Source organism: Acinonyx jubatus, chromosome D3 (assembly GCF_027475565.1).
Source record: "Acinonyx jubatus isolate Ajub_Pintada_27869175 chromosome D3, VMU_Ajub_asm_v1.0, whole genome shotgun sequence".
Taxonomy (NCBI): domain Eukaryota; kingdom Metazoa; phylum Chordata; class Mammalia; order Carnivora; family Felidae; genus Acinonyx; species Acinonyx jubatus.
In genome coordinates this window covers 1,077,440-1,089,621 of record NC_069392.1, presented here as the reverse complement: position 1 = coordinate 1,089,621, position 12,182 = coordinate 1,077,440, and the positions used below count along the sequence as shown (strand labels likewise).

Genomic DNA, 12,182 nt, shown 5'->3' with positions numbered 1-12,182 from the left:
TCCAGATAATTTAACCTTCGATTTACTATTTGCTCTTCAGCATTTTTGTCCAGAGCCCATTCCTTATTTTTAAAAAGTTAAAAAGCCTTCCTGCATATAAGATGATAAAATTAAGTTGCATGAGTAAATGACAACGCAGACCTTAACGCATCATCATTTTTTGTGTGTCGACTGTAACGCAGTGGTAGCGCCAGCATGCATGTCATTTAACACCGTCCCGTTGAATGTGTACTCAGGATTCCTTGTGCGCTGTGTTTTAAATGTTTGGTTCTTTCTTGTGTCTCCTATCTGTATTTTTAAGAACGTGCAAAACAGAACAAGAGAAAAAAAAGTGTAAGCAGGTGGTAACTTGATGTTTTCTGCAGCCGGAAGAAACGCTGAAGGGAGACAGTCTGGAGTCATCAGGACCGTAGGCTCCGCACGGTGTCCACGGAGGGCGAACTGAGTAGTGTTAGTTGTTTGAGAACCAGACCTCTCAGTGTGCCATCGGCGATGCCAAGAACCCGAAAGCAGAGATCAGATTCTACTAGGACGGAGTGGGCGGTTCTTGGGTCTGAAAGTGCTTTCGTGTTTGTAGTGACACTGTTTTATAAACAGTTTTTTAAGTTTTAATTTTGCTACAGTTTCAGACGCACATGTGAGTTGCAAAAACAGTTTTTGAAAGAACTCCCTCTGTGTCCTTTACCTGGATTCCCCGGACGTGCACCTTTTGCCCCTCTGTGGTGTCTTTGCTCTCTCCTCCGTGTGTCCGCACACGTTTCCCCCGGAAGTGGGTGACAGGCAGGTGTCCACGCCAGGTCATGCGCTTTTATCCCTAATACTCAGCATCTAGTAGGGACGTCGTTCCGTTGCTTAACACGGCACAAGTCGCATCAGTGCTACGACTAAGCCACAGCCCGCGTGCAGTTTTTGTCACTTGCCTCGATGGTGTCTTTTATACAGCGGACTCTTAAACAGTGCAGGGGCACCGTCCCCCTCGCACAGTGGAAAATCCACATGCGGCTTTTGACTCCCCCAAAACTTAACTACCGAGAGCCTATTGTTGACCGGAAGTGTTACAGACGATATAAGTAGTCGATTAATATGTTCTGCGTGTTATGGGTTTTATATATCGTGTTCTTACGGTAAGCTGTAGAGGAGGAAACCCTAAGGAAGAAGAGAAAATACAGTTGCAGCACTCTGCTGTCGCCAGCCATCTGCACAGACACGGGCCTGTGCAGTTCAAACCCGTGTTGTTCAAGGGTCAGCCGTAGTGGTTTTACCCTAGTGTTGGGTCATTGACAGTGCTTGGTTGTCATGTCTCCATTAATGTCGTGGCACGTCTTTAATCTGGGCTGACTCCTTGTCTTTTTCTTTCTTTCTTTTTTTTTTTTTTTTACTGTTTGTTTATTTTTGAAGCAGAGAGAGACAGAGTGCCAGCAGGGGAGGGGCAGAGAGAGAGGGAGACACAGAATCCCAAGCAGGCTCCAGGCTCTGAGCTGTCAGCACAGAGCCTGACGCGGGGCTCGAACTCACGAATCACAAGATCATGACCTGAGCTGAAGTCAGATGCTTAACCAACCGAGCCACCGAAGTGCCCTGCCGGCTCCTTGGTCTTTCCTGACCTTCACCATTTTTAGTTGAGGCTGGCTGTTTTGTGGAATGTCCTTGGAGAGCAGGTTGTCTGACGTGGGCCGTGTAGTGTTGAGAGGAGTGCCGCAGAGGTGGCCCGTGCCTAGGTCACGGCTGCGTTGGGGCCGTGTGGTCCACGGTCCTGCAGCTGGTGACGCGCACTCTGACCGCTGGGGGAGGACGGCGTCCACCAGGCTTTTGCAGTGGAAGTTCTTCTCTTTCCTTTGCTAAATGGTGAGTAGTTTGGGGACGATACTTTGAGACCGTGTAAATATCCTGTATCTCATTAAACTACCTTTCCAAAATCCGATTTCACCTTAAAGCTTGCACAATGGATCGTCTAGCTCCATTGTTCCTTCTGCACTTAGCAGTTGGCCATCTGCTGTTAACGGTGCGCTTTCTATATTTGTTATGTAGGTTTTTATTTTAATCAGTGGATTATGTCACTGATGGTATTTTTTTTAGCCTTATTTAATTCAGTGAAACTCGCTCTGTTTTGTCGCTAGTTCTGTTGAGTTTCTAGTTCTATTCTGTTTTGTTTCCGGTTCTGTTGTGTGGCCACCATGACGGTCCAGAAACCGCTCTGTCACCCTCTCTGAACCTTTGCTCTCTGCCTCTGTGGTTTTGCCATTTCCCGAATGAAATCTAGAGGGAGCCCTACCCCATGTGGCTTCTGTCACTGAGCGTCCACGCTATGCCATTTACCAGTAGTCTTTTCTCGGTTTGTTTATTCGTTCACCCTTTGAAGGACACTTGGCTTGTTTACTTAGCACAGCTGCTGTCACTGTTCGTATCCAGCCTTGTGTGTGTGTGAACCTAGGCTTTTGTGTCCTGTGGGTACGACGCAACCTCAAAGGAGGACTGCGGGGTGTTGCTGAGTGTGGGTTCGATCTCAGGAGAAGCTGCCAAAGTCGCCCGGGGGGAGGGGGGCTGTTCCGTGCCACGTTCCTGCCACCCCCCTGTGGCGGCTGGGCCCCGTATGTCCTCTCTGGTCGTGCTGACATGTGTGCAGTGGTTCCAGTTTGTGGGCTCAACTGGCCGGCTGGGTATCTTCTTTGGGAAGGTCTTGCGTTTCTTTGCCGAGTGTTGTAGTTGAATCGTGTGTGTCGCTGTCGCGTTTGAGAATTCTTTGTATCGTGAATGTGAGTTTCTTGTCAGGTACAAATTTGCACGTGTTTTTTCTCCTATTCTAAGGCTTCTGCTTTTCTTCTTTTACACTATTTTTCACAGAGCAGAAGTTCTACATTTCGATGCGCTGTTTTACCGTTTTTTTTTTAATCTTATGGATTGTGCTTTTGGTGTCATATCTCAACTCTTGGTTCAGCCTGAGGTCACAGATATCGCCTGTGATTTCTCCTGGAAGTTGTATGGTCCACGGTCCCCTCTGAGTAAAGCTGTGGATGACGTGGCAGACGTACGCAGAGGTTCATTTTTCTGCGTGTTGATTTCCTGTTGTGCCCGGACCGTGTCGTACACCCAGTGTTCTGCTTCCCTTGCGCTGACTTTGCATCTTGGCTGAACACGAGCCGACTCTTGTCTGTGTGGGTCTCTTTCTAGACTCTTCGGTCTTCTCTTCGTGTGTGTGTCTTTCTGTCAGTGGCACGCGTTGTCGGCCACCGTAGCTTTGTAGGAAGGCTTGAAACCAGTGTGGGTTCAACTTGCTTTTTTCAAAATTGGTCTGGTCATTCTCATAGAAATTTTAGAATCCGCTTTGTCGCTGTCTACGGAAGTTAGATTGGGATTGTACTGAGTCTGTTGACCAGTTTGGGGAGGAGTAGTGTCTCGACCGTACTGAGCCTTCCAGTCTGGAATATGCTGTGTCTCTCTGTTTTGGTCATCTTTTGTTTTTGTCTGTGTTTTGTACTTTTCAGCATGCTGATTCCGTACCTATTTTGTTAGATTTGTAACCAAGTAGTCCGGTTTTTCTGCGGTACTGTAAATGGCAACCAAAAAAGAATTTGAGATGTTCCTTGCAAGTGTATAAGAATACAGGTGATTTATTTGAACCTATGTTCCACAACCTTGCTGAACTCTTTTATTAGTTTTAGGAGCTTTTCTGTAGATTCCGTGGGATTTTCTACGTAGAGAATTGTGTCTGCAAAGGAGGCAAGATTTCTTTTTTCCCTGTCGATATGCCCTTTATTTATTTTTGTTTGTTTTGCCTTATTGCACCGGCAAGGGCTTCCAAATACGCTCTTAAATGGAGTAGTAAGAGTAGACATTCTTACCTTCCTCCCGATCTTTGGGAGAAAGCATTTCGTTTCTCACCGGTGGGCCTGATATTTGCCTGCGGAGTTTATAGACGTCCTTCACCGGGTGGAGGGTTCTTTATGTCTAGTATTGATCGCGAATGGCTGTTGAATTTTGTCAGATGCTCTTTGTGCATCTGTTCGTGTGATCATGTGATCTTTCTTCTTTGGCCCGCGAGGGTGGTGAGTTCCGTCACATCGAGGTGTAATCTGTTGGAAGGACGTGCGCAGATCCTGAGCGTTAGGGTTTGTGGGCTTTGTCAAGTGCCCGCGTTGCCCACCTCCGCTGGGCCTCCTCGTGCCTCCGCCGTCGTCCGCTGCCCATTCCCCTCCCCCTCTTCTATTACTGTGTGTTTTGATGGTCAAATGGCAGGTGATTTGGAGACCTTCAAGCTGGCCCTCGGGCGCCATTGATGTATTTGCGTCACTCTCTGAGCCCCTCCTTCCTTGCCAGCACAGAGTGTTTAAGGTTCATCCTGTGTATTCCTCGACCCAGCCCAGACTTCGTTTCTGCACGGTTCCGGTTCCCTCTGGTGGGGAATAGTAATTTGGCCCTCAGACGCGTAGGTGCTTCTTGTAACGAGTCTGACACGATCGAAGTTAAATTCTTTACGTTTGAGATCGTGGGAACTTCTATCAGCAGTGCGTCTTTCCCGTTCATGCTTAGCAGAATGGAACGCATTATCGTGTTTATGACACGTTGATAAATGTTTGCCTGAGGACGGGGGGATGGGAAGGCAAGGAGTGCCCGTCAGCTTACGAGAAACAGGTGTGGTCTCCACAGTGACACAGATGATTAAACCACTCTCACCCGCTACCACACTCACTAGGTTTCCAGAAGTGAAACTGGACAGAATCTGTTGACGTAGGTCAGTGGGATTCTCATTTCCTTTTGGCGGGAATGTAGCATGGAGGTGTGTGGGAACATTTTGCGTGACCTGAAAAGGTGGACACGGGCAGACCCTTTGTCCTGTCAGCGTGCCGTGAGGAGTTCTCGAGCGTCTACACCAGAGACCAGCTACGGTAATGTTCCCCGCAGCGCTGGTCCTAATCGCCCCCGCCTGGAAAGAACCGGACGTCCCCTGGCAGGAGCCCAGATCCGTGGATCGTTCACGTTCATACAGAGGAGTGCTGACGAGAGCCACCGGTGGGGAGGGTGGCGGCCGTGGTCCCGACGCCCGTGGGTATGTGTGGGGCTCAGCCACACCTTATGGAGCGGAAGGGCTTACGGGAGGTTCTCTAGGAAGCAGAGCCCAAGGAGTACCTTGTGGGGAGGAGTCTGAGCTGACGGCGTCCCGGGAGGTGCACACTCGTGCACACTTGCCTCAGGTGGCGAGTCCCCGGGCGGGGCAGGGGGCAGGGGCGGCAGTCTGAGCCTCGTGAACAGCCCACGGGCAGTTGCTGTTACTACTCTTTTCAACTGCGTGTGTTCATTTTTCTCCTTTCCCATCTCCACGTTTTATTATGAAGAACTTCAAACAGAAAAGTTGAACAGTGTTCAGTGAACAGCCATATCCCACTATTTAAACTCTCATCGATTTTACTATGCCTTTAAGGTCACATATGCGTTTTGGGATATTTTTTTGTGTGCGTGATATATTTTGTAATCGAATATTTAAGAGAGTACGAGAGGAAGACCAGGGAGTCTCCAGTCTGAATTACAGGTCTTTGAGGCAAATATGACTGCGTGTCTCAGGAAACAGGAGAATGGAGTGTGTGGGAAAAGAGTTGAAATGAAAACATGTCCCTTGTTTTCTTTGGAAAAAATATCTCAGTTTGAGTTTTATTATTTACAGCCAGTAAGTCATAGAGGTTTTATATTATCTAATCTGTATCGACCAATGAAACGCTAGAAATAAATTCAGAATTTTCTGTGTTGCATATGTATTAATTTGCTTCTAGAAAATGCCGAGGTAGCGCTATGGGTAAGAGGTGTCCTGCGCACAGTAATACGTACACGCGCGTGTATGCGCACACACGTGTTCACGAGAAGAACCCTTGTAAGTAGTAGCTCTCAGTGATTTTTCTGTTAGGAAGTGAATAATTGCCCATAATTCCGTCCTTCTGACACAAAGGTGTTGTATGATATACGTCAGTTGACGCGGTGTATTTACTCTCTTTCAACCAACTCTCCTCATGTTTTATTTACTTTCAATTGTTCTCGTTTTGACAGCTCTGAACATGCCATCATTTGGAGGAACTGTAATTCACTAAATTGGTTTTCCAAGTGTAGGTTCTACCTTTGCCGTTTAGAAAAAACTCTTCAGGCGCAGCATCAGTGAATCAGGAAAGTCTGTTTGTGCTGCTTGCCGTGTGCCGTCACTTGGTTTTCTGCCGACAGTGGACACGCAGCGGCCCGGCGTTACTTGGCCCGGCCGGGACAGTTAAGCGTTCTGAGAAGGGTTTAAGACGGAGTCTCAGGATGACTTTCGTTATTTGCGCCCAGTTTGAGGATTTTTATAAGAACCTGATCGGTTGCCAGTTAAACTCTCCAAACAAATACAGAGTTCTCAGTTTGTGTATTCGTTCACTTCTAGAAGAACTTGAGGCATAATTCTATTAGAGCGCAGTTGTTTACAAGAGAATACTGTCTTATTATTTAGATTTTTTTAAAGCCTCCTAATTGGAGGTTATTTTTCAGTGATGACGGTGTTAGAGAAAATGAATAATTACAGTCCCATAACCTTACCCTACAGATGCTCTTGATTCTTCCGTGTGTGTCCATATCTTTATGTGTATCGTCACAAGCGTGTAGGTATAGACTGTGCAGAGGTTGGCAGCTTAGCGTGCTGCCACAGACATGCCGTTAGAAAGCACGAGTGCTTGTCCTGTCTGTGACGTCCTCGGTTTCCCTGGGCCACAGGTGAGCCCAGGGAGGCCGCCCGTGGAGCCTTGGGCTGAGAGAGTGGGAGCCGTCTCGTCCACGGCCCTCCCCGCTCCCGAGTCCTTACCCCATTCTGACTTAGTTTGTGGTTGGTTGGTTGGTTGGTTGGTTGGTTGAAATTGTGTAGAAGTTTCCTCCCCGGGGACCGCCAGCTGCAATGACCGCTTCGTTTCTTCCTCAGAATAACTTGTCTGTTCCTTGCTCGGTGGCAGACCATCTTTTCTGCAAGCTGCATTCCTGGTTCCCTCCATTGTTCTGTTTCTTGCCATAGCTTCTAGATTCCCTGCAAATTATGTTGTGTTCTATGGATACAGTCCGTTCTGATGTTTTCTCTTAAAATGGGGACTCAGAATTCAGTTCCATCAGAGACCATCTCTTTTCTCTGTTTTCTGATTTTGTTTTCAAGAGTTCCAATAAATGATTGCTAACTGAAATCAGGTTTGTATTTTAAACACCTCAGCTTCTTTCCCAGTAAAACGCCCACGAAGACAGCGTAAAAGGAAGCGAAGTCATTCCAAAAGCAAGAGTTGGTGGCAGTGAGGAAGCCAGGACGAGAGGCGCTGGCCCTTCCTGCCCGGGTCCATGAGGAGCACGGGTGGTTTTGTTTCATGACGTCCAGTTTTCCAGCTTCTTCGTGTAGACACGCAGCCTCCCGGCACCATTTTCTGGAGGACTTTCCATTCCCTCTGGGTGCTGTGTAGCCTTGAGGACGTGACCGGGTAGCATAAGTGCGCGTCTCCTGGGCTCTGTCCGGTTCTTGTTGTGCGCCACCCTGGTCCCCGGCCCTTTCCAGGGCCGCAGAGTCTGGTCCCCTCGTCTCCTCTCGGGACTGCTTTCAGTTCGCTGAACAGCCCACTCTGCTATCCAGTGAATTCTTACTCCAGATATTTTATTTTTCAGTTCTGGAATCTCCGTTTGGTTCTCTTAATAGTTTTCTTTTTTCTGGTCGAGATTTTTTTCTCGTCCTTTGTTACGGTATGTTTTCTTTATGTCTCTGTGCATACTTGTTAAAGCCACTGTAGAATCCTTGCTGCTGATTCCAGTATTTGCGTTACGCGGGGTCTGTGTCCATGGACTGTATTCTGAGTGCGGCTCGTGTTTTCCTGTTACTTTGTGTTTTTGGGTGATTTCGAGTGTCATGAATGACAGGTTACAGACACTCGGGATGCTGTTAGGGTCTTCTGAGGAGCATTGACTGTTTTGCTTTCATAGTTACTGTGTTTGAATCTTAACCATGAAAGCCTGTGTCCCGAGTGAGGGCCCCTGAAATCTCAGTGTGGTTTTGTCGGCCTGTGCTTGGTGTCTTTGTTTTGGCGTTGTCTTAGGAGAAAGCCAGAGATCAGCAAGAGAACTCGGGGCCTCCCTGTCTCCAGCCGTCTCCTGGGGTGATTCCCCCTTCCTTCCTTCTTCTGTGGCCTCCTGCTCTCTGTCCTGGTGGCCTTCAAGCCAGTGAGTCTCTGTGTATCTGGTTCTGAGCTGCTCCATATGGCACACACTGGGGCCTGCCCTCCTGCCGCAGATCTCCTGGTTCCCTTCCCCTCTTGCAGGCGTCTGGTCCTATCCTCCAGGGTTATGTCTGTCGGAGTATGTGTAGTCCAATAGGAAGCACTTGGCTGTTACTGGAGACACAACCCTCTATTAGTTTTTTTTATTCAACAACAACAACAGCATTTTTTTATTACAAAGGTAGTATATGTTCGTTGTAGAACGTTTGGAACATTTAGAAAAGTACACACACACACACAAAGTACAAATTACCTGTAATCCTGTCCCCAGACGTAGCCACTGTTCACATATCGTGTGTTTTTCAAATCATTCTTTTCTTTCTTCTCCTTTCCTTCCTCCCTCCCCACATCTTCACTGAATGCAGATGGGGGTGCTACTGTCCCTTTGAGTCAGCCACCGCACCTTTCCCCACGGGAGGCCATGCCCTGCAGCGTGGCTGGTGCGGGCAGTGTGGGGCCCACCCTGGGACAGCAGGCCCCACAGCCCCCACAGGCCATCATGGGGCCCATGCCTTGTTCAGGGCATGTGTAACTTGGCCTTTAAAATGGTTGGCTGAGTAGAGTGGACAGAGTTGAATCGTTAAAAAAAAAAATTAGCAACTGGTGGTTGGCGAACATCGTCCTTAGCATTTAGTGTCACTGCAAGGTTGGTGCAGAGATGTGAGTGCGTGGGCGCCCAGACTTGCCTGGTGCCTGTCTCGCTTGGCCAGTAGCTTTTCATTTGAACGTCTTAAAGCAGCCAGCCCTACGGTGTAGAACAGATGAGTATCAAGCGGGGCACTAGCTTGCAAAAATGCCGAGTGAAGACCCAGGTTTATCAGATTGTTGTCCGTCGAGGAGGGTTTCAGGGTCATTGTCCAGGAGGAAGAAAATCACAACCTTCCTTTTTGTTATTCAGCTTTTGTTTTTTGGGGGGGTGAGTGGTGGCAGGCAGTGTGATGGACAGGGAGGCCGAGCTGTCGGATTTAGGACTGGTGTTTCCCGACACTGGCCGGTCCTCTGCTGTCGCTGTTGGTGCAAAGCCCGCTCGTCTCTGGGGGAGTGTTGCCCTGCATTGATAGGAAACTCTGTTAAAACCAGAATAAGATCTGTCACAAGTGCTTTTTGTCCCTCCAGAGGTAAGTTAGAGCTTGAAGCTACTTGTTACATATAAATCTACGTCACACGCAGCGGGCAGATAATATGTCGGCAGAGACTAGTGAGGCCAGTGTGCAATAATCACGATAGTTCGGTTTATGCCCGTTCTCTGAGGCACCTACGTGATCAGAATCTCATGTTTTCGTTTTCTTTTTCAGCAGCAAGCTCTCGCGGGGGCCCTTGTGGCAGGGGCCGGAAGTGTGGGCGAAGCGGACCCCTTTAAGAGGCAGCAGGCGGGGCCCCCAGCAGGTACGTCCCGGAGCCCGGGCCTGCGCGGCCTCAGGGACCCGTTAGCTTCCTGCCGTGGGAGGTGGAGCGTGACGGCCGCGTGAACGCCGACGCACGTGGCTTGGGTTCATTTCTTTGTACTTTGAAGGTAATTCTGTTGTTTTGATGACGATCGGCTGAAGAGAACACTCACGTGGGTGTGTGTGTGTGTGTGTGTGCTGGGGGCGGAGGTGTGCCCGTTGGATTGGGCGTGTCCGTTTTGGTTCTCTGTGCCCTGGCAGGCTCTGAGTCCTTCAAAGGACTGTGGGTAAAGCCGTCTTATTTTTCGAGTCCTTACTCATTTTCTCATACGGAAGTTTTTCTTCCAGTTACAAACGCCCACATTTTACGTGAAAAAGTCGGGCAGTCGCGGAAGGCGTGACTCAAGTCTGCCTCTGCTGTGGCGGTCCGTCCCGCACCCCGGCCACCTGCCGGCGGCGTCCCGCGTGCACGCACCTGAGGACGTGGAGGCGCGCTCTCTGTGACAGCTGACGACAGGGCCGTCGCTTCCTGGGCCGTCCTGTCCTGCCAGGGACCGCGCTCTCCCTGCCGGCTCTCGCCCTCGGGTGCACGGCGGGTTCTTTCCTCCTCAGACCTTTGCTGGCACTCCCTTTCGTTACCACCTTTGTTCTTTTACGGTGAGCACAGTCGGACATCTAGTCCCAGATTGTTTTCGACGTGTCCGTCACTGTGTCTGAGGAGGAAACTCCCAGAAAGGGAATTGCTCCCTGAGAGTGTGTTGGGGGGTACACACGGCCCCACGGCAGGCTCGGCCTTTTTCAGGTCCGTCGGCAGTTTCTGGCGTGCTCACGTTTTGACCACTTAAAAAATTTTTTTTAATGTTTATTTATTTTTGAGAGAGACAGAGCATGAGCGGGGGAGGGACAGAAAGAGGGAGACACAGAATCCGAAGCAGCTCCACACGCGGAGCTGTCAGCACAGAGCCGGAGGCGGGGCTCGAAGCCACGAACCACGAGATCATGACCTGAGCCAAGGTCGGACGCTCGACCGACTGATCCCCCCAGGCGCCCCACATTTTGGCTTTTTTATGAAGTACGATTACTCCTTTGGTGTCTGCTAATCTGATGGGTGCAAACGTCTTTTGTCTTTCTGTGGATCTCTTCAGGGTAGCTTTTCATGTTTATTGATCGTTCGTGAGTCCCCCTCTGCTCAGCTGTTCATGCTCTTTGCCGTTTTGTGTCCGGGGCTGGCAGTTTTCCCACGAACTCGGAAGAGCTTTCCACGTGGCGGCTGCATCAGCCTTTTGCCCGCACGTGTGCAGAACACTCAGTCTCCAAGGACGCCACTCCCCCTTCGTCCACTCTTGTATGAGACTGCTTCTAATACTTGAAGAGTTTTAATGAAAAGAAATTCTGTTTATCAACTGTACCTTTTCTGGCTTCTGCAGTTTGAGTCCCATAGAGGAGGCTGGCCTCCCTGTTCAAAGATTATAAAAACACTTACATGTGGTTTTTCTGCTACTTGCACAGTTTTATTTTTATATCAAATTGCACCTTTTCTGAAAATTATTCTAGAGCAGTCTAAGAGGCCTCGGCTTGAAGTGGGCCACCAGGGGGCAGTCTTCCAGCACCCGGGGGCGAATGCAGGCGTTCCTCTTCAGCAGCTAATGCCAACAGCTCAAGGTAAGGCCCGGCGCCAGGAGACCTCCTGGTTCAGAAAAAGCGTGTGCAGAGAGGGGTCTTGTGGCCCAGCTACGGGCCGGGATGCGCGCAGTCATGGCACATGGGGCAAGTGGTTCCTGGGGCCCGGCCACTGCTCTGAGCGCCGGTCCGCGCAGGGAGAGGAGGCCCCGCGGGCGTGCTCCCGGCCCTGGTGGAGCTGCCATCTCCTCGTCCTCGGGCCCCAGACACCTGCGTGCTCCTTGATTGCTGCTGCAGTAGGGACCCCGGTGACCTTTCGATTCCGCCTGGTGCTAGCTTGCGAAGGTCGAGCGCCCATCTTTCCTCTCTCGCGGGCTCACTCCTGCCATTGGGTTTACGGGGCCAAGTTGCCGCCGGTCGGATTCCCCGTCGGGAGTGTGTGATGGCTGAGGCGCGGGTCCGTGACGAGCAGCGGGTTGCTCGGGACTCCGAAGTCAGCGCTGCCGGGACTTCTCTTGTCTTGCAGGAGGGATGCCTCCTGCCCCTCAGGCCGCTCAGCTCGCCGGACAGAAGCAGAGCCAGCAGCAGTACGACCCGACCACGGGGCCTCCGGTGCAGAACGCCGCCAGCCTGCACACCCCGCCGCCGCAGCTCCCCGGCAGGCTGCCCCCGGCCGGCCTCCCCGCCGCACCCCTCCCGCCGGCGCTGCAGTTTGCTCAGCAGCCGCAGGCGGTGGAGCCCCATGCGCAGCTCCAAGTCCCGGCCAAGGCCCAGCCGCCGAGCACCCCTGTGCCCGCGCCCCTGCCCGGCCAGCTGCCCGCCCCACCGCCGCAGCCCGTGCCGCAGGCCCTGCACACCCCGATGCCCGGGAAGGCTCAGATGCAGGCCGCCCCGCTCTCCCAGCCACAGGTACTTGGTGGGCACCTGT

General features: G+C 50.8%; 1 protein-coding gene across 14 annotated transcripts in view; it reads left to right on the top strand.

Moving 5' to 3' along the window:
• Positions 1 to 12,182, top strand: part of EP400 (E1A binding protein p400) — a 97,399-nt gene that overhangs the window by 16,711 nt on the left and 68,506 nt on the right. For 11 of the 14 annotated variants that reach the window (XM_027052049.2, XM_027052047.2, XM_027052060.2 and 8 more), the window contains 3 exons: positions 9,545 to 9,635; positions 11,189 to 11,296; positions 11,781 to 12,163. In XM_027052049.2, the coding sequence (XP_026907850.1) occupies positions 9,545 to 9,635; positions 11,189 to 11,296; positions 11,781 to 12,163 (582 nt within the window). The remainder of the gene's footprint in view (positions 1 to 9,544; positions 9,636 to 11,188; positions 11,297 to 11,780; positions 12,164 to 12,182) is intronic. The other 3 variants (XM_027052057.2, XM_027052055.2, XM_027052050.2) reach the window with 1 other exon arrangement.